This window comes from Martes martes, assembly GCF_963455335.1.
Source record: "Martes martes genome assembly, chromosome: 8".
Lineage (NCBI taxonomy): Eukaryota > Metazoa > Chordata > Mammalia > Carnivora > Mustelidae > Martes > Martes martes.
The window spans coordinates 91,596,379-91,617,428 of record NC_137895.1 but is presented as its reverse complement, the minus strand read 5'-3'; the positions used below and the strand labels follow the sequence as shown (position 1 = coordinate 91,617,428).

At 41.9% G+C, this 21,050-nt stretch overlaps 1 protein-coding gene across 1 annotated transcript; it reads left to right on the top strand.

Annotated features, from left to right (window-relative positions):
• The first annotated feature begins 634 nt into the window (after positions 1-634).
• PYM1 (PYM homolog 1, exon junction complex associated factor) lies at positions 635-19,435 on the top strand. The gene is made up of 3 exons (XM_080810870.1): positions 635-689; positions 18,034-18,127; positions 18,511-19,435. Exons 1-3 carry the CDS (start codon positions 656-658, stop codon positions 18,992-18,994), a joined length of 612 nt encoding a protein of 203 aa, XP_080666996.1. The 5' UTR covers positions 635-655; the 3' UTR covers positions 18,995-19,435.
• Positions 19,436-21,050: the final 1,615 nt, after the last annotated feature.

The window sequence follows — 21,050 nt, the reverse complement described above, 5'->3', positions numbered from 1 at the left end:
TAGCCCGGGCTCCCCGCCCAACCCGGCCCGCCGCCTCCCCGGTCGTGGAAATCGCCAGCAGCCCTGAGGCTTTGGGGACAGGTGACCGACCGGCAGCACCCTCTGCCTTGCACGCCCCTCTCGCGGATCTCTGTACCGAGGGTTGAGCTGGGTAGCCGAGGGCAATCGACACGCGATTTCGACCGCCCCACTTCCTAAGAGAGGGTCAGTTGGGGGTCTTCCATTCACCCCTGACAACATTGGTGCGCCCCATTCCCCAAGCCGCTCTGGGACCTCGGTGCAGGCTAAGGCCTGAATATTCTAACTCAGTTTTCAGCCCCACTTTCCGGGTACAGGTGGGCCTTGCCCTCTTTTCCCTGGAAGGTCCTGGACGACGGAGAGGGGCCGTGCATCGGAACTTCTCTCGGCGCCCAGAGGACTGCTTTACACGGAGCAGGCACCCAATATTTGTATCCGTGGCAGTAACTGAGCCTACGGCTTTTACTTGAAGTCTTTAGCTTCTTCTACCTTCTGCCTCCTCCACCTCCTTCCACGAAATGGTGTACTCTCCCTTTAAGACTAAAATGGTGGCTGGCTATGATCGGGACTCCACTTCCGGTGGGGAGGGGGGCGGGACCCCAGCCCGCTCACGCCGGAAGTGGTTTGCGTTTTCAAGATGGCGACTCCCTATGTAACTGACGAGACCGGCGGTGAGTGCGGGAGGCGCGGAGCCGCTTCTCCCCGGGCTCTCGGGGCAGGGGTTCGGACTTGGAAAGGGGTCTGTGCCCCGCCCATCCCGGGGCCCCTCCTTTTGCCCCGCCCTCCGGACCGCCTTCCCCATTCATTCTCTCCTATGGGGTGTCACCTGCGCCCCCTTCTGGTCTCGTGTTTGGGGGTCTCTGCTTCCGGTCACCCAAACCCTGGGGTCCTTCAGTGGAAGTCCCTGCTCCAGAACCCTCATGGGCCCTTAGCTTTTCTCCAGTAGCTGGCGATCCCATATCTCTTGGTTTCTCTAGTCTTGGGAGCTCCTACACTCTCAGTTCCCTCCAATTCCAGCTTTTCCTCCTCTGTTCCCCTCCCCCATCTATCTGCTGTACCTGCCTCCTGCCCTACCCCAGCTTCGTTTTGATTCTCTTTCTCGAAGTTGTATCTGTTAAAGACCTCTTTATTGCTATATAATGCTTTTTCCATTCTCTTCCTCGTCTTCATTTTTGGGTCACTGAGGTTCAGAGGTATGAAGGGAAGAAGAACCTAATATAACTTTCAGCTTGAGTTTTCTTCCTGATGGCATCACTCTTCTGTATTTTCTCTGGTGGTGATGGTGATAAAAGTTGAGGGATCTGAGGAGGAAGAAGGCAAATAGGAGGTGTCTAGTGTGGCCTCTCAAGCCCTCTGACAAATTCATAGAATCCATTGTTACTTCTGGTTGGAGAAGAATTTCTGGCCTGGCTGATTGAAGTGCTGAAGTGTCCATTGTGTATGGAGGTTTATGTGTTGAAAACTGAAATCAATATTTTCATTCTGGTTTTGTCCCATCCTAATTTCCTCATCTTTAGAAAAATGTGCATAGGAATATCTACGTAGTGACGATCAAATAAGATAGCATATGTGAAAGCAGTTTATAAAATCTACAAGGCAAGGTGTTCACTGTTTTTTGTAGCCTTCACTGTGTATGTGCATCTTCTATAGAACTGACACTGTGTATGCTGTGTTTTAAAATGTGCCCTTTATGCTTCTTGCTTTGCTACCTTGCATGTTCCTTACATCTCAGCCCACCTCTCCTATGGTATCTTAGGACAAGCCAGGTCTCTGCTGTTCTCCCCAGCCTCACGTTTCAAAGTGTTACACAGAACCTCTCTTCTCCAGTTCTCTACTCAGTGGGTCCTTCATCTACTGGCTCCTTTTAATGTGTGCTTTGGAAATATTTTACTCATTGTCTAGTACACTTTTCTTTATTTTAAATTATTTTCTTTTTAAGATTTTTAAAAAATTTATTTATTTGTCAGAGAGAGAGATAGAGAGAGAGAGAGCACAAGCAGGCAGAGTGGCAGGCAGAGGCAGAGAGAGAAGCAGGCTCTCCGCTCCCACGTGGGACTCCATCCTAAGACCCTGGGATCATGACCTGAGCCGAAGGCAGCGGCTTAACCAACTGAGCCACCCAGGCGTCCCAACTATTTTCTTTTTAAACTGATTTCGTGAAAATCCAGGTACCACGTTTCACCCTACCCTCCTACTAAGAGGTATCTTCTATTCTCTGTGGCTGTGTAGAAGAGAAGGAATCACACTGCTTTTTTGCTTTCTCTTACTATTTTTAGATCATTAACCTACCACGGTCACTCTAATCTTTATAGAAGGTATTGCCATGCAATTATAGCATTTTCTGTAAAACCTCAGGGTTATCATTTTTTGCCCATGAGGGCCCAGATCTGTTGCATCACACTTTTTCCTCCAGTGTTTCTTGCTGTTATTCTCAGTGTCTCCAGCATCTTTGGAATACTCTGATCTTTTTTTTTTTTTTTTAAATAAACTGGTGTTTTTATTTGTCTTAATGGCAAATCAGTAAGAATATTTTTTTTTATTTTAATAAACATATAATGTATTTTTATCCCCAGGGGTACAGGTCTGTGAATCGCCAGGTTTACACATTTCACAGCACTCATCATAGCACATACCCTCCCCAGTGTCCATTTCCCCACCACCCTCTCCCGTCCCCCCTCCCCCCAGCAACCCTCAATCTGTTTTTTGAGATTGAGTCTTTTATGGTTTGTCTCCCTCCCAATCCCATCTTTTCATTTTTTCTTTTCCTACCTCCCCCCAACCCCCCCGCATTGCATCTCCACTTCCTCATATCAAAGAGATCATATGATAGTTGTCTTTCTCCGATTGACTTATTTTGCTAAGCATGATACCCTCTAGTTCCATCCACGTCGTTGCAAATGGCAAGATTTCATGTCTTTTGATGGCTGCATAGTATTCCATTGTGTATATATACCACATTTTCTTTATCCATTCATCTGTTGATGGACATCTAGGCTCTTTCCACAGTTTGGCTATTGTGGACTGGAATACTCTGATCTTACAGTTCCTCAGCACAAGATGGTTGACTGTCATTTGTATTTTTTTTTTTTTTTCCTTAAGTAGGCCTTGCTCAGTGTGGAGCTTAACTTGGAGCTTGGACTCACAACCCTGAGATCAAGACTTGAGCTGACATCAAGAGTCAGTCTCTTAACCAGATGAACCACCCAGGCACCCCTTCTTTGTATTTTTAAAGTAGCTGCACATCAGGGGCGACTGACTGGCTCAGTCTGTTAGGTGTCCCACTCTTGGTTTCAGCTCAGGTGGTGGTCTCAGTGTCTGTGAGATCCAGCCTGGCATCAGGCTTTGGGCTCAGCAACAGTCTGCTTGTTGCTCTCCCGCTGCTCCTCCCAGTGCTTGCTTGCTCTCTCTCTCTCAAATAAATGAATAAATTCTTAAAAGAAAAAAGTAGCTGCACATCAGAATCACTATAATTGGGACCTCCTCTGTGACACTGTTTCCCCTTTAGGTGCTCTCCATCACTTACTTTAGCCTCCGTACCAGTTACCTTTTTCACATCCTATTTCTCATACCTGTTTCTGGTATCCACAGAATCTGCTTTTTGCCCTTCTTTGGTTCTTGACCTTTCCCATTTCATTACATCTACCAGTACCTTCATGACTACCTTTGATGCTGCTCTGCTCGACCTTGGTGACTAGCCCCTTTGATACTATCTTCATTGCTTTTCTTCATTTATTTTGATCTATACTTAGCACGCATTTCTGTTATCTTGAATCATACCCATCACCTATTTTCTTGGCTTCTAATGTCTAGGCCATAGCACATGGCTAGAGAAAAAGCACAAAACTAGCACATTCAGTATAATAAAACTTAGTGTTAATTTCTGCCAAGATGCTGGCTTCTCTCCAGTTCTTTTTCCTTTGCTTACATTCTGTCATGGTTCTTTCCCCCAACCTTTTCCAGCATTCTGTGACCCTCCCCTCTAATTCTCTCTCTTATGGCAGATGGCTTCACTCCCTCTTCCCCCCTCCACTTTCTGTTTCATTGAAAAGTCAAGGCCTATCATTTCTTTCCTGTTCACAGCCTGATTTCTTGAATAACAGGTCTCCACATACTGTTTTCGTTTCCTTACTGCTTATTTGTCCCTTAATTCTTTAGTTTTGTTTCTAGTGCCACCCTCTTCCTGGTCGCCTATTCTTTTTTCTAATTGATGGGTCAATAACTTTCATTCTTAAATATACTGTCATACCTTAAAGTCAGTCTGCCCAAAATCAATGTATTTTTTTCCTTCCTTATTTCTGTTAATGACACCTAGCCAAACCAAGAGCAACTTTTTGCACCATCACCCTTTTTAATTTTAAATAGACTTTACTTTTTAGAACAGTATTAGATTTATAGAAAACTTGGGAAGATGATACAATTCCCATATATGTTACACTCAGTTTCTCCTATTATTAACATCTTACGTTAGTATGGTGCCATTATTACAATTAATGAACTGATACTGATACTTTTTTTTTTTAAGATTTTATTTATTTGTCAGAGAAAGGAAGAGAGCACAAGCAGAGGGAGCAGCAGGCAGAGAGAGAAGCAGGCTCCCTGCTGAGCAAGGGGCCTGATGGGTTCTATCCCAGAACCCTAGGGTCATGACCCGAGCCAAAGGCAGCTGCTTAACCGACTGAGCCACCCAGGTGCCCCTGATAAATTATTATTAATTATAGTCCGTACATTATTCAGAGTTCCTTAGTTTTTACCTACCTTTCTTTTCTGTTCCAGGTTCCCATCCCAGATACCACACTGCTTTTAGTTTTCACGTCTCCTTAAGCTCCTTTTGGCTGTTAACATTTTCTCAGACTTTTCCTTGTTTTTGATGACCTTGATAGTTTTGAGGAGTACTAGTCAAGTATTTTATAGGACGCCTCTCTTTTGGAATTTGTCTGATGTTTTTCTCATGATTAGACTGGGGTTATGTATTTTTGGTGTACAACCTCAGAGGAAAAGTGACATTTTCATCATATCAGGGGTACCTATCATAACGATTTTTTTTACTGTTGATACTGACCATGATCACTTAGCTGAAGTAGTGTTTGTAAGGTTTCTCCACAGTAAAGTTACCCTTATTTCCCTTATCTTTTTCATACTACACTCGAGATAAAAGTCTCTATTCATGGCCCATAAAGAGAGAAGTTACACTTCCTTCCTTAAGGATGGAGTATTTATACATGTTATTTGGAATTTTTCTGCAGATTTATCTCTTTTCCATTTATTTATTCAATCATTTATTTATAGCAATATGGACTTTGGGTTATAATCCACTATTTATTTTATTGCTCAAATGTTCCAGCTTTGGACATTGGAAAATTTTAGTTGGCCCTGTGTCCCTTTGACATACCCCCAACAGTGTAGGTTTTTGTTTTTGTTTTTTTAGCTCTTCCTTACTTTCTGGCGCTAGAAGATGCTCCAGGCTCGTCTTTTTATCTCCTGTCCCAGTCCTAGAATCAGCCATTCTCCAAGGAGCCCCTATTCCTTTTACTGGAGAATAGTATCAAGAAACCAAGATCAGAGCACTAGGTATTTTTGTTCTATTTGTTGCATCATCTTTTATTTCTCTCTTTCCCCATCCCCTGCCATACACTAGTTGTCAAAATGTCATTCTTCTATTCCTACTGCCTATATCCTTATCCCATCTTCAATACTTGTCAGGTACATGGCCTTGGGAATTTTAAACCTTAGGAATCTAAGCTTTAGTTTTCTCATCAATGAAATTGGTATATGTGCTGCCAAAGCAAGCACTCATCAATGAAATTGGAATAATAACTCCTACCACATAGTATTATTGTGAGAATTAAAATTTAAATGAAAGGATGTACATTTCTGGCACATACAAAGTGCCCAGCAAATGGTTCTGTAAGTATTACTGTTTGTAAGGATTATTATATGGATCAGAAGAGATTATATATGCAAAGTATCAAGCATAGTACCTGAGTCATTCTTCATCCTTGATAAAATTCCATTTTCCTTTATCCTGAAAATATTGCTGTGACCTCCTAAATAGTTGTCCTATCTCCAGTCTCTCTCTCTCTGTTCCAGTTCATATGACACACTATTGCCAGATTACTGTTCCTTAAGTACAGATTTACTTACGTAATTTTTGTTCAATATAAATCATTCACCCAGAGTCTCCTGTTTAATTTGGGACATATCCTTCTGATCTTTGTTTTTTCTGTGAATTTTTAAAAAAAGATTTTATTTATTTATTTGACAGAGAGAGACACAGCAAGAGAGGGAATACAAGCAGGGGGAGTGGGAGAAGGAGAAGCAGGCTTCCCGCCGAGTAGGGAGCCTGATATGGGGCTTGATCCCAGTACACTGGGATCATGACCTGAGCCGAAGGCAGAGGCTTAACCCACTGAGCCACCCAGGTGCCCCTTTTCTGTGCATTTTTAAAACATTTCTTAATTAGATAGTATATGTATATTTTGCCTTTTCATTTAACCTTATGCTGTAAATATTTTTCCTTGCTATTAGAAATTCATTGTAAACTATAATTTTTTAAAATATTGGCAGAGTGTTTTATTGCTTGGGCATGTGCTTTCTCTTAAGTTTCTTCTGTTATTGAACTTTTATTTTATTTATTTATTTTTAAAGATTTTATTTATTTGTCAGAGAAAGAGAGAGAAAACATGAGTGGGGGAAAGAGCAGAGGGAGAAGCAGGCTCTGTGCTGAGCAAAGAGCCTGATATGGGACTTGATCTCAGGACCCTGACCTGAGCCAAAGGCAGACGTTTAACTGACTGAGCCACCCAGTCATCCCTGTTACTGAACTTTTAGATTGTTTCCAGTATTTTTGTTAGAAGAATTCTGTGAATATTTTTATGCATAATTTTTTGCCTGCATTTGGGGTTATTTTCTTAGGATTGAGTTCCCAGAAATAGAATTACTGGGTTACAGGGAATAAGCATTGATTGATTTATTATTGATGATAGAGTTAATTCATATTGATTACAGGAACCTTGGAAAATGTTTTTGTAAGCAGTATAAAAATACAAGTCAAATGCATATTTGGTAATTCTAGAACCCAAAGATAACTATAATTACACTTCCTTTTAGTTTTTCTGTGTACATATGTAGCTTATCTATATTTTACATAATTGGGATCAAAGCAAATAGCTATATTTCCCAAAATATGATCCTCGGAATGCTTAGTAGTCCTATAAGATATGCTACAAAATAGGTAAAAACAAAATAAATAGCAAATAAATAAATAAGGTTCCTGTGGTCAAATAAATTTGGAAAACTGTAAATCACACTCCCATTGTGAATAGTCACATGAATAAGAACACATTAAGTCCTGCTGATAAAAACAAAATTGCTGGGGTGCCTGGGTGGCTCAGTGTGTTAAGGCCTCTGCCTTCAGCTCAGATCATGATCCCAGGGTCCTGGGATTGAGCCCCACATCGGGCTCTCTGCTCAGCAGGGAGCCTGCTTCCCTTCCTCTCTCTCTGCCTGCCTCTCTGCCTACTTGTGGTCTCTGTCTGTCAAATAAATAAATAAGATCTTATTAAAAAACCAAACAAAAAAACCCCACAAAATTGCTTTCCTATGTTTAACCCATAATTGGCCAAACTTATTTAATGATTTTTGGGGGTAACTTTTATTAATATCATATGGAAATAGTATTTTATATAACAAAAGCTTTGGGAAATGCTCAGAAATGATAGGATTACCTTTATTGTCTTGCTCTGTTAGCCAGATTGCTTTCTAAAGGGTTTCACCACCAGCAGTATATGACTATGCTGATTTAACGACATCTTTGACCACACTGGTGTTCTTATCTTCAAAAATTCTACTACTCTGACAAATGGAAATTTTATTTTATTGTTTTATATTTTTTTCTTTTATTAGTGAGGTTGAACATTTTTGTATCTTTTTCATTTATAACACAATATGCAGTAGTAGCGTAAAATGTACAGCTTTTGGAACATAGCCTGGGTTTGAATTCTGCAACTTACTGACCATAACTTTGGACAAGCTATTAAATTTCTCATCAGTTGGTAACTGCTACTCTCTTTTTGGAATTGCTTGTGAAAGATACTACTCTTTAATATGAGCGCCAGCCGCTTTTCAGTATAGTATCACCACATACTAGGTCTCTGCCTATAACTCCCAGTGAAACCGGGCTATGTGGTGTAAGACAGGTGGAATAGCATTGTGCCTTTGTGATCTTGGACCCATCTTTAACCTCTTTTTTTTTTTTTTTTAAAGATTTTATTTATTTATTTGACAGGCAGAGAGGCAGGCAGAGAGAGGGAGAGAGAGGAGGAAGCAGGCTCCCCGCTGAGCAGAGAGCCCGATACGAGGCTCGATCCCAGGACGCTGGGATCATGACCTGAGCCGAAGGCAGAGGCTCTAACCCACTAAGCTACCCAGGCGCCCCCCATCTTTAACCTCTTAAGGACTCTTAATCTTAGCTGTAGATGATAATATCTACCCAATGTCTAGATTCAGTAGAGTAATATATGTAAAGTTTCTGATGCAGTGGAGCCACTTATTAATAAATGCTCTTTCCTAACTGTTCTTAGCATACTGTGAGTTTTCCACTGCTATGATTTTGCTTGTTGTTACTCCTCTTAGGCCCTTTCCCTTCCTTTCTCTGCCCACAGAAATATTAGCCACTGATTTGTTATTGTTACTACTATTACTACCTAGTATTTAAGGTTGGGTCCCTGAGATTCTCCTGATTTTCTGTCACCTTCCCCCATCAAACAGAGTGTGATTATGTAGTCTCTTGAAATCTGGTACCAGTATGTATCAGTGTCTCTTAAGATACCTAAGACGTTTATATTTTTGTTTTAGTCCTTGCCTAACTTGTCCACCCTCTTCCTTAGACTGTAAATTGCTTGATTTTTTAAAAAAGATTTTATTTATTTATTTGACAGAGGGAGAGCACAAGCAGGGGGGAGCAGCAGGCAGAGGGAGAAGGAGAAGCAGGCTCCCTGCTGAGCAAAGAGCCCGACGTGGGGCTCAATCCCAAACCCTGGGATCATGACCTGACCCAAAGGCAACTGCTTAACCGACTGAACCACCCAGGTGCCCAAATTGCTTTAAAGTAGGGACCATTTTACTCCCTCTTGATAATCCCTATAGCACTTACTAGGATACTTTTCTCATAGGAAGCTTTCAATAAGTGTTTATCCTTTTAATTAATTTGTAGTCTGGCTTCTGACTACCTTACTTTTCTGAAGCTATATTCTTTTTTTTTTTTTTAATTTATTTATTTGTTAGAGAGAGCGAGCGAGCACAGGCAGACAGAGTGGTAGGCAGAGGCAGAGGGAGAAGCAGGCTCCCCGCCGAGCAAGGAGCCCGATGTGGGACTCGATCCCAGGACACTGAGATCATGACCTGAGCCGAAGGCAGCTGCCTAACCAACTGAGCCACCCAGGCGTCCCTCTGAAGCTATATTCTTAAAGATAACTAGAAATTTCCAAACTGCCAATTCTTCTTTTTCTTCTCAGTTTTCCTTTTCCTTAATCTCTGTGCATTATTTAATACCCTTAATCAGCTGCCCTTAAAACTCTTTTGGTCTCCATGGCATAACACTGTCCTGGTTCTGCTCTCCTACAGTTGTTTTCTGTGAAAGGCTGACACCTTTTCTTTCTTGAGGAAGATCATCATGACCGTTTTTCCAAGGTCATTCCTCCATATTGGATCTTCTCTTTCTGTATTTTCCCCCAAGTTTTAGAAACCACATCTTTGTGTTATAATTCTTGGCCCTAAGATCATCCCCAGGCTCAGATTTGTCACACAGATCTCTTTTATTGAAACAGGTCATAGGGATTGAACAGTCGCTTCAACCTAACCCCTTAGAGTTCTCCCAGGCCTTGTGTTCTGTCTTGTCTCTTCACTGTGTTCCTGCCACCCCCCAAAATAAGGCCCTTTTACAGTTTAAGGCAACAGATTAAGGATTACGAAACAGCAGATGTGGGAGAATAGCTGAGTTTACCATGTTCTTATGGTAGCAATCTCTAATCTGTGGTTCTGACATTCTCAAGGGGACTACCTGACAATCCTGGTATCTTGCCCTTGGGTTTGAGTTCTAGGGGTAGGAATCTCCAAACCACTCCCTTCATTTTCACTTTACCTCTGAATGAAAGGACATGAAGGACAGAGGATGGAACCAAGAGGACATAAAATAGGTTCTCCTTTGTGATAACGGGCTATCTGCATCTCAGGGCTTCCAGTTAGGATGGCCATTCAAGAAGCTTCTGCCATGTCTTTTCTCACGTTCCATTGTTACTTGTCTTAAGCCTTGAACTATAATCTTTGTGCAATTATCTTAAATATATGTTTCGAGTATTGTCCTTTCCTCCTTAATTTCACGTAAAACACTGCCTGTCTAGAATTGAATTAGTTATTTTCACAAGGTTGTCATCTTCTCTAGACTTTCTTTGTGGTTTTGTTGTTGTTGTTGTTTTAAGATTTTATTTATTTATTTGACAGACAGAGATCACAAGTAGGCAGAGAGGCAGGCAGAGAGAGAGGAGGAAGCAGGCTCCCTGCTGAGCAGAGAGCCCAATGTGGGGCTCGAGCCCAGGACCCTGGGATCATGACCTGAGCCGAAGGCAGAGGCTTTAACCCACTGAGCCACCCAGGTGCCCCTGTTTGTTTTAATTCCAGTATAATTTACAATGTTGTATTAGTTTCAGGTATTAGATCGGTGACTTTTATCCTCTAAATTTTGCACATTCACAAGTGATACTGTAATTAGTTTATTTGTGTTCTTTTTTATTACCTTTCTTCCTCACTAGAATGCATGGTACAAAAGGCAGGACCCTTGCGTGCTTTGTTCATTGTTGTATCCCTAACTGCTGTTACAGTGCCTGGCACAACATCCAGTGCTCAATAAACATTTAAAATCCATGTGTGAATACATACTATTACCATATGCCCAATTTACCCACAGGTATGTTGTAAAAAATAAGAGAATACACGTGAAAAGCACCAGATTAAACCCATTATAGCAGTTTCAATTACCTCGTCTCTCTAATTCAAATCTTGGCAGTCTTTTGGCCTTATTGACTTCTTCATAATGAATTTCTCTTTCGTTTCCCTTTCAATACCCATAGAGATGATCTAAATCAGTTTTTCTCTGTGGTGACTGTTATTTTCATTTGTTCTACTTTTAGTTTCTATTATACATTTTGAGGTTAATCCTTAAGCACTGCTTTGAGCAGATCCTGGGTACTCTGGTTTTGGCCTTCAGTGTTCTCCCACAGTCTGAAGCTTAAGTCCAAACTCAGAGAGAGATTGGATACCTTCCATATTCTGACGAATTTACTTCTAGTCTCTTTTCCCATTACATGTGCTCTTTGCCCAAAGTATACTAGGTTCTTGTTCTCTAGTATGATGCTTAAATTTACTTATTTTTTTAAAAGAGTTTTTTTCCTAAGATTTTATTTTTAAGTAATCTTTGTGCCCAGTGTTGGGCTTGAACTTGCAACCCCAAGATTAAGAATCACATGGTTTACCAACTGCGCCAGGCAGGCGCCCATCTTTATTTATTAATTTGAATTTATTACAGCCTTCTATAGACTAGTCCCTTTGCCTCAGAGATCAAAGACAAAGTCTCTGCTCTCAGGGAAGAACGCAATTATGTTAAACATTAGAACACGATAAAGGCCAAAACAGGTGCTGTGCATCAAGGTGTTGCACAAAGGGCTACTTTTAACCTGGCCTGGAATGGGAAGGTCAGGGAAGACTTCACTGAGGAGTTTATACTTGAACTTGACCTTTAAAGATTTTATTTATTTATTTGAGAGAGAATGAGTGAGAGAGAGCTTGAGAGAGGAGAAGGTCAGAGGGAGAAGCAGACTCCCCAAGGAGCTGGGGGCCCGATGCGGGACTCGATCCTGGAAGTCCGGGATCATGACCTGAGCCGAAGGCAGTCGCTCAACCAACTGAGCCACCCAGGCGCCCTGAACTTGACCTTTAAAGACCAATAGGAATTAACTAAGATAAGAATCAAGGAAAGTCTATTCCAGGCCAAAGGAAGCAAAAGCAAAAATGCATAGACCATAGAGACACAGGTCTGGTAAGATTTGTGAATAAATATTCAGTGGCTGGAGCAGAGTGTGAGTGACTTAAGTGCTGAGAGAGGAGACTAGCAAGGCCTTTTTTGTAGTCCCATCTTCCATGTAAATACCCTGAAGGCAATAGGAATCCAGAATTTTAAGCAGGGTCCTGACTAGTTTGATTTGTCCCTTTGCCTAGTCCCGCATGCCTAAAATACTTTCTTTCTCATCTTTTCTCGTAACCACATTTCCCGTTCCCTGTCTAAATCCTCTCATCTTCCAAAGATTACAACAGGTCTGTGTCCTCCACAGAATCTTTTTAAATCACCAGGGGTCAAAAGTAATTTCACTCTCTGTTGTATACCTGTTCTCCAAACCATTTAGGTTTGAAACCTAAAATGAGATTTTTATCTTTATTTTTATTTTTTTTTTTAAATTTATTTATTTTTTATTTATTTATTTGACAGACAGATCACAAGTAGGTAGAGAGGCAGGCAGAGAGAGAGGAGGAAGCAGGCTCCCTACAGAGCAGAGAGCCCGATGCGGGGCTCGATCCCAGGACCCTGGGATCATGACCTGAGCCGAAGGCAGAGGCTTAACCCACTGAGCCACCCAGGCACCCCTAAAATGAGATTTTTTAAAAAAGATTTTATTTGGGGGGCTCCTGAGTGGCTCAGTTGTTTAAGCATCTGCCTTAGGCAGGCCATATGCTCAGGGTCCTGAGATGAAGATGCCCTTCTCCCCCCAACCCTGGTCAGGCACCCTGCTCAGCAGGGAGTCCATTTCTCCCTCTCCCCCTCCCCCATCCCCTGCTCTTGCGTGCACTTTCTCTCTCTCTCAAATCTTAAAAAAAAACAAACCTCAAGTGAATATAAAGTTTAGAAAAAAAGATTTTAAGTTATTTCCACACCCAACATGGGGCTTGAACTCACAATCCCAAGATCAAAAGTTGTACGCTTTTGATCTGATCATGACCTGAGCCAAAGGCAGAGGCTTAACGACCGAGCCACCCAGGCACCCCAAAATGAGAGATTTTTAAAACCTACAATATGGGCACCTGGGTGGCTTAGTTGGTTAAGTGACTGCCTTTGGCTCAGGTCATGATCCCGGAGTCCCGGGATCCAGTCCCACATTGGGCTCCCTGCTCAGCCGTGAGTCTGCTTCTCCCTCTGACCCTCTCCCCTCTCATGCTCTCTCTCTCTCTTTCTCTCTCTCTCTCAAATAAATAAATAAATAAATCTTTTAAAAAAATAAAACCTACAATATAACAATATTAATGGGCATTCTTAGAAAGAAAGATTATGGGGTGCCTGGGTGGCTCAGTGGGTTAACTGTCCACCTTCAGATAAGGTCATGATCCCAGCATCCTGGGATGAGTACCACATCAGGCTCCTTGCTCACCCGGGAGCTTGCTTCTTCCTCTGCCTGGCTCTCTCTCTCTCTGACAAATAAAAAAAATCTTTTAAAATAAAAGATTATTTATAATCTAATCACCCGACAACTTTTCTTATTGCACATTCTTTTCTAAACTTAAAAATATACAAAACATATTTAATAATTGAAATAATGGTATATTTATATAGTTTCACTGTGTTTCATATTATGTCACATGTGATTTAAAATTTTATTATCATTCATTAAAATTATGTCATGTCTCTTTAAAGTTTATTTATTTATTTTTAAGTAATCTGTACACCCAATATGGGACTTGAACTTGCCACCCCGAGATCAAGAGTCACACACTTCTGACTGAGCCAACCAGGTGCCCCTATTATCATTTTTATTGGATGTATTCTACACTGTTCCTGTATACCTGGACTTGAAGTTTGTTTTTAATTTTTAGTTCTTTATAGATAATGACATAATTTACCCATGATTACCTCTCCCTTTCTTCTTTTTCTGTTTTTGTTTTTTATTGTTGGAAGTATTTCCTTATACTGTATTCTCAAGGTTGGAATTACTAAAGGTGTTGAATTATTTTTTACTTTAGCCGTTTACCCCTCCCCCATCAGTGACTTCCCAGGTTGTTGTGGATTCTTTGCTAATAGAGCTGTCTGGCGGTCTCTTCCTTTCCCTTCTCACTGTTTCAGCCAGTCTGTCTCTCATGCCAGGGTTATCGCACCCTTTTCCCCCCTAACTGGTTTCCTGAGTCTCCAGGGTTTTCCCTTGCCAATTCACCTTTTCATCCTGCCGGATTAATTGCCCTAAAACACTGCTTTGGATAAAAGAGTCATTCATTGGACAAATGTTTATTGAATGCATGCCATGTACCAGATATTAAACTCCTTAGCTGGCGTTTCAAGGTCTGAGCTTCCCCCGCTCATTAGCTTTACACCAGCCCTCTGACTCAGCCACCGTGTCCTGAACATGCCATCTCCGTTCCCACGTGTGCATTTGTTTTAGGATGAGCTTCTATTTTGAATCCATTCTGCCTCCTTGTTTACTTACGTGAGTTTGACTCTTTCTTTAAAGCCCAGCTCCAGTCAGTCCTCCCTCCATGAAGCCTCAGCTTTTTCATTCTTCAGTTTATACTCTTATCTTTAAACTGTTGCATTTAAGCAAAAAATATCCTCAGTGCCTTTCTTTTATTCACTAGATAAACTTTAAATTCCTTGATGTTGTGTTGAAGGCTTTCCAAGATCTGGCCCCATTTTTTTCTTATTCCCTAACATGAACTGTCTGATTCACCCGGACTCCTCTTTCTGTTCTCTAAATACTCCACGTCCCTTTCCACATCCATAACTTCTTTGCTTGCTTATTCTTTGTCCTGTCTCTTCTACCTGTCAGATCTTACCCATTTTCTTTAACAATTTTTTTTAGTTTTAATTAATTAATGATACTTGCATTTTGAACAAAAAGCCAATTCATGGAACAATATATAATCCATATGTAAGGACCTAGATTGACTTTTTAAAAAAGATATTATTATTTGATAGAGGGAGAATACAAGCAGGGGAGCAGCAAGCACAGGGAGGGGGAGAAACAGGCTTCCCACTGAACAGAAAGCCTGACATGGGGCTCGGGCTCAATCCTAGGACCCTAGGATCATAACCTGAGCCAGAGGCAGACGCTTAACCTACTGAGCCGCCCAAGTGCCTCTAGGCTTGACTTTTTACTTTTCTTTTACAAATCTTTCTTTTTACAAAAGTAATACTTAAAAAGAAAAAAAAAGTAATGCATGGGGTGCCAGGCTGGTTTAATTGATGGAGCATGTGATTTCCTCTCAGGGTTGTGAGTTCAAGCCCCATGTGGGATGTGGAGCCTACTTAAAAAACAAAGCTAAAAAAACCACAACACAACACATAATATAAGATATATATGTATATATAAGATTTCTAAAAACATACTAATGGTATAAATAAAGATATCTATGAGGACAGAAAGTATATATATTAATGGTTAATGGTTTCTATTACCTCTTCTTCCAGGTTGCCCCTCTTAAGATAACCAGCATTAAAGGCTTGGTATCTTTGGTATGTGTCCTTCCACACCTTTCTCCTTGCCCCTGTGTGTAAACTGAATGGACTGTTAAGTGCTGCTCCGTGCCCCAACAAGATTGGGAGTGTACCTTACACCAGCAGTTCTCAACAGTGTTGTCCAGGACCCTTGGGGGTTCTCTAAGACAGTTTCAAGAGGTCTGCAAGCATAACTATTTTTATTATATACTAAGATGTTAGTTGTCCTTTTTTTTTTTTTTTTTTTTTGCTGGGTTGACATTTGCTCTGAGGGTACAAAAGCAAAGGTGGATAAAACTGCTGGTCCCTTGGCACTAATCAAGGTGGGTACACCAACTCCCACTCACTGTGCTCTTCACTGCCACATGCTTGCAGTAAATAATGCCAGTTTCACTTAAGAATAGCCTTGATTATACACTAAGATTTACAAATTTTGTTAAACCCTGGCCCTTGAATACACATCTTTTTACTTTTTTCCAGCTTTATTGAAATATATTTGACACAGAACATTGTGTAGGTTTAAGGTATACAATGTGATGATATGATACATGTATGTATTGTGAAATGTTTACCACAATAAGGTTAGTTAACACATCCTTCACAAAATTACCATTTTTTTGTTGTTAAGGTCTACTCTCATAGCAACTATGAAGTATACCGTACGGTTCTCTGTTAAGGATGGTTACCATGCTTAGATTCCCCAGAACTTACTCGTTTTATAACTGAAAGTTCCTCATCTTTTTAACGTTCTCTGTGGACTAAATGGGAAGGGAAGATGAAACACTTGGCTGCATATTGAAGTATGGACACTGGCGCAGTTGTCCATAAGTTGCAAGCTAAACAGGCTTCCTTTCCACGGAACACCATTTTTACATAAAAAAACCGCTGACAAACTCATAATTGAGAACTGGGTATCTGCTAGGCATTTTCCTGAAAGGAAGGAAGTGAGCTTGTCATTTCAAGGAAAACAACTGACACTGTTTGTTGCCAGTGGTAAAATTCAAGCCTTCAAGTAAAAATAAGAATTCTGGAAAACTTGTATTTGCCACTGTGAGCTTGACAGCTTCCCAGTAAAGACTTTTCTGATCAGATTAATGAATATATTTTTTTAAAGATTTATTTATTTATTTTAGAGAGAGAGAGACCATGACCAGGAGGGGCAGAGGAAGAGACAACCTCAAGCAGACTCCAAGCTGAGCTTTGAGCCTGACGTAGGGTCTCAATCTCTTGACCCCCAGACTGCCACCCGAGCCAAAACCAAGGGTTGGATGCTTAACTGACTATGCCACTCAGGCACCCTATTTGTTTTGTTTTAAGATATATTTATTTATTTGGAGGGGAGCAGAGGGAGAGAATCTCAAGCAGACTCACTGCTGAGCATGGAGCCTGACACATGGCTCCATCCCATGGCCCTGAGAGCATGACTTGAACCAAAACCAAGAGTTGGACACTTGACCAACTGAGCCACCCAGGCACTGCTGTTTTTTGTTTTTGTTTTTGTTTTTTAATTTTGCATAGTAAAATGGATAATATTATAAAATAAGAGTGGAAGGGATTCTGAAAGAAAAAACTTTGAGGGTAATTACTCTCTACACATTGCTCTGCAACTTGCTTTTTCACTTAGTATATCATAAGCACCGTTCAAGCCAGAGTGAGCGCATTTATATCTGACACTCTTTCTCATAACAGCATGGTGTTCCATCGCGTGGATGGTCTGCATGTATTCAGGCACTCGTCTGTTGATGGCCAGACAAGTTGCTTTCGGTTTTTCCTATTTTAAGTTACGCAGCAACAAAGATCCTTTACATATGTCCTTATGTACTGGTGCTTTTACATGTGAAGTATGGATCCTTAAAAGTTGACCTGTTTTTCATGACCCATTTTAATTAAACTTTCCCTCTCTACATCTCCAGTCATTTCTGCTTCCTATAGTTCTTGTTTTTGCCCCCTTTTGGCTTTTTACTCAGGTATTGGATGCCCCCATGCTATTGTCTTGTGTTTTTTTTCTTTTTTAAACTCTTCTTCTCTGCCTGTCCTATCTTGCCAGCCAAATTAAAAATAGAATATAGTGTAAAAATAGAAACTCCTGGGGCACCTGGGTGGCTCAGTCGGTTTAGTGTTCAACTGTTGGTTTTGGCTCAGGTCATGATCTCAGGGTAGTGAGATCTGTGCGCCCAGCACAGATTCTCTCTGTCCTTCCCCTGACTTGCATGCTCTCTTCACTCTCTCAAGTGAATGGATAAAATCCTTAAAAAAAAAAAAGAAAGAAACTCCTGGGTACAGGGTTGGTGTATGATACAGTGTTTGGTTACTCAACGAATAATGATGAGATGGGGAATTGAAGGTTGATGAGAGAAAAGGACGCCTTCGTGGTTGCATTTAGTGGCTGGATGGGGGCTGAGGAAAGCTGTGTGCTTTCATGGATTCTTTCAGATTGGGAAATATTTGAAAATTAGGAAGAATAACTGTCTAACTTAATTCTCTCATTGCAGGCAAATACATCGCCTCAACACAACGACCTGACGGGACCTGGCGCAAGCAACGGAGGGTGAAAGAAGGCTATGTGCCCCAGGAGGAGGTCCCAGTGTGCGTGGTTAGGCGTGAGGAGGGGGTACTTAATGGGGTCCCTACAGAAAAGAAGAATCTCCTGATCCCAAGACCCTAGGAAATGGAAGGAGGGAGCAACTATCTGAGAAAGAAGAGAGGGGGCTGGGATTCAGCGATGAGTAAGAGGGGGTTAAAGTGCCTTGTCCCGTTCCTATGGCTTCTGTTCTTCGGAACCTCCAAACAGCATTCAGATATAGAGAACTTTAAGACCTGGAGACCTTCCCACAGCCTGCAGAACAGGGGGAAATTGGAAAGGGACCACAGGAGAGGAAGGAAGCAAGAAAGTGAAATGGATGAAGTGATTAGAAAAGGGCTCCAGAAGTCAGTGTTTCTTTGAAACTGTTGACCTCTCTTCCCTGCAGGTATGAGAACAAGTATGTGAAGTTTTTCAAGAGTAAACCAGAACTGCCCCCAGGTCTGAGCCCCGAGGCCACTGCTCCTGTCACCCCATCCAGGCCTGAAGGAGGGGAACCAGGCCTCTCCAAGACAGCCAAACGCAACCTGAAGCGGAAGGAGAAGCGGCGGCAGCAGCAGGAGAAGGGGGAGGTGGAGGCCTTGAGCCGGACTCTCGATAAGGTGTCTTTGGGAGAGACTGCCCAAGTCCCCAGTGCTCCGCAGGGCTCCCGGGCAGCCCCTACAGCTGCCTCTGACCAGCCTGACTCAGCTATCACCACTGAGAAGGCCAAGAAGATAAAGAACCTAAAGAAGAAGCTTCGGCAGGTGGAAGAGCTGCAGCAGCGGATCCAGGCTGGGGAGATCAGCCAGCCCAGCAAAGAGCAGCTAGAGAAGCTAGCAAGGAGGAGGGCGCTAGAGGAGGAGCTCGAGGACTTGGAGCTGGGCCTGTGAGGCCTTTGGGAAGTAGGGAATGGACTGCAGAACAAACCATGGGGCTCTCTGGGGTCCTGGGGAATGTGGGCAGCAGCGGTCAGGAGGGGGGACCCCCCATACTGACTCAGTTCCACCTCTCATGGTCCAACTCCGTCCTCCAGAGCCTAGCCTCGCCGTCATTCCTTCCCTCTTCTTCCCAACTCCTATTTTTTGGACTTTTCTCCCTCCCATTCCCAGTGTTGAAAATCTCAGTGACTACCCCAGGTACCTTTGCTGCTGATTTGGGTGTCTTGTTTAAAAGAGAATTGGGTGGGTGGGACTCTTGGAGAACTGAGGTTGAGGGTAGGGGGAGTACACCCAAGTCTTGGAGTCTTGGTTCCTGTTCACAGTGTTTATGGGTTATTTCTCCCTCCATTCCTCACCTCTTTTTTTTTTTTTTAAGAACAGAATAAACTCAAGTAGACAACATATCTGGCTTTGTCCCTCTCTTTTCAGCATGTAGGCTTCTAGTAGGTGTTTTATCTCCTTCAGTTTGGTACTGGAGGACAAGTGTTGGGAGTGATATTCCTTTTAATTTTTAAATTTTTTTTGAAAGCTTATTTATTTGCGAGAGAGACACACAGAGAGCACAAGCATGAGCAGGGAGAGGAGCAGAGGGAGAGGGAGAAGCAGAAACAGACTCCCCGCTGAGCAGGGAGCCCAACATGGGGCTCGATCCTGGGACTCCAGGATCATGATCTGATTCAAAGGCAGACAGACGCTCAACCAACTGAGCCACCCAGGCACCCCTAATTCTTTAAATTTTTAAAAATTATGAGTGTGTGCTAAATTAGCAACACTGATTTCTGTATTGTTTGCTCAGACTTGAGTGAATAGTATTTGGTTCATAATAAAAGGAAACTTAGAACAAATTTAATACCACATGTTAATTTCCATGTGTCATTATTCTCCTGCTGCAAAGCAATGGGACCTTTGTACCTCCCTTATTGTTTCTTTCTGAAGCTCTTTTGAGATTTTACCTTCGCAGATGCCACCTCAAGATGGTATTGTGGGACAAACTAACACAAGAAGCATTTAGAGCCAAAAAGAGCTATCACTTAGTTTTTGCATATGTGATTCACCCCTCCTCCCAATTTACCACAATCTTTCTTTCTATCCAGTTGCTAGTGTATAGAGACCAACGGAGGGGAAGTCCACTGTAATGAACCGTCCCCATTGTTCCAAGTTCTTAGCCTGACTCATACGATCCCACACAATCTGGCCTCATTTTTTGCCATTCCTCAACTCTGGCCAAACTGTGCTCCAACTATCCTGACTATTTCCTACTCATTGAATGAGCCCTATTCTCTCTGACCCTCAGTCATTTGCCCTTACGGGTTCCTCTGCCTATAATACTCTTCCTGACCCCTTCTGCCTAGTCAAATCTTTCTTAGCCTTTGGATCTCAATGTCATCCTCTCTAGGAAGACTTCCATTACACTCAAATATTAATTTAGGTGCCTCTCTAAACTTGCTTCCTTACTTAGGTTTGTAATGGTATTTATTACATTACGTTATCCTTGCTCACTTATTAGCCCTCTTCCTCTTCATCAGCTCATTACACTCCTTGAGCCCTGGGACTGTTTGTCATCATTGTATCCCAGTCCCCCAAACAGTAAATTCTCAAATAATTGCTTGAATGAATAAGGCCACAAGCCATGTGTATAAACAGAAGACGAGAGATAATTTGTGCCTCGAACAGCTGAGCTCAGTTAATGAGGACTTGCCTGGGCACCTCAGTGTGAGACTAAAAGCCTGAGTTCCCTTATGTTGGACCCCTGCACAACTGTAAAGATTTTATAAATACAACTTAATTGGCTTATATATAGATGTTTGATGTTTTATAAGTTCAGCTGCTTTAGGGGAGTCTATACCTTAAAAACTGTTATTAAGGAGAGATTGTTTTGCAAAAGGATTTGCCACAGTAAAGCTTTAAATTTCCTGAATCTTAAGTAGTTTGATTAAAGTTCATTTTGATATTTGTTGGGCCCTGTTAGTCATTATGCCAGTCCAGAGGGATGCAATTATGAATACAT

Coding starts and splice junctions, on each gene's coding strand:
- PYM1 (XM_080810870.1), top strand. CDS start 656: ATGGCGACTCCCTATGTAACTGACGAGACCGGCG. Junction 690..18,033: donor TGTAACTGACGAGACCGGCG/GTGAGTGCGGGA, acceptor CTCTCATTGCAG/GCAAATACATCGCCTCAACA. Junction 18,128..18,510: donor CCCCAGGAGGAGGTCCCAGT/GTGCGTGGTTAG, acceptor TCTTCCCTGCAG/GTATGAGAACAAGTATGTGA.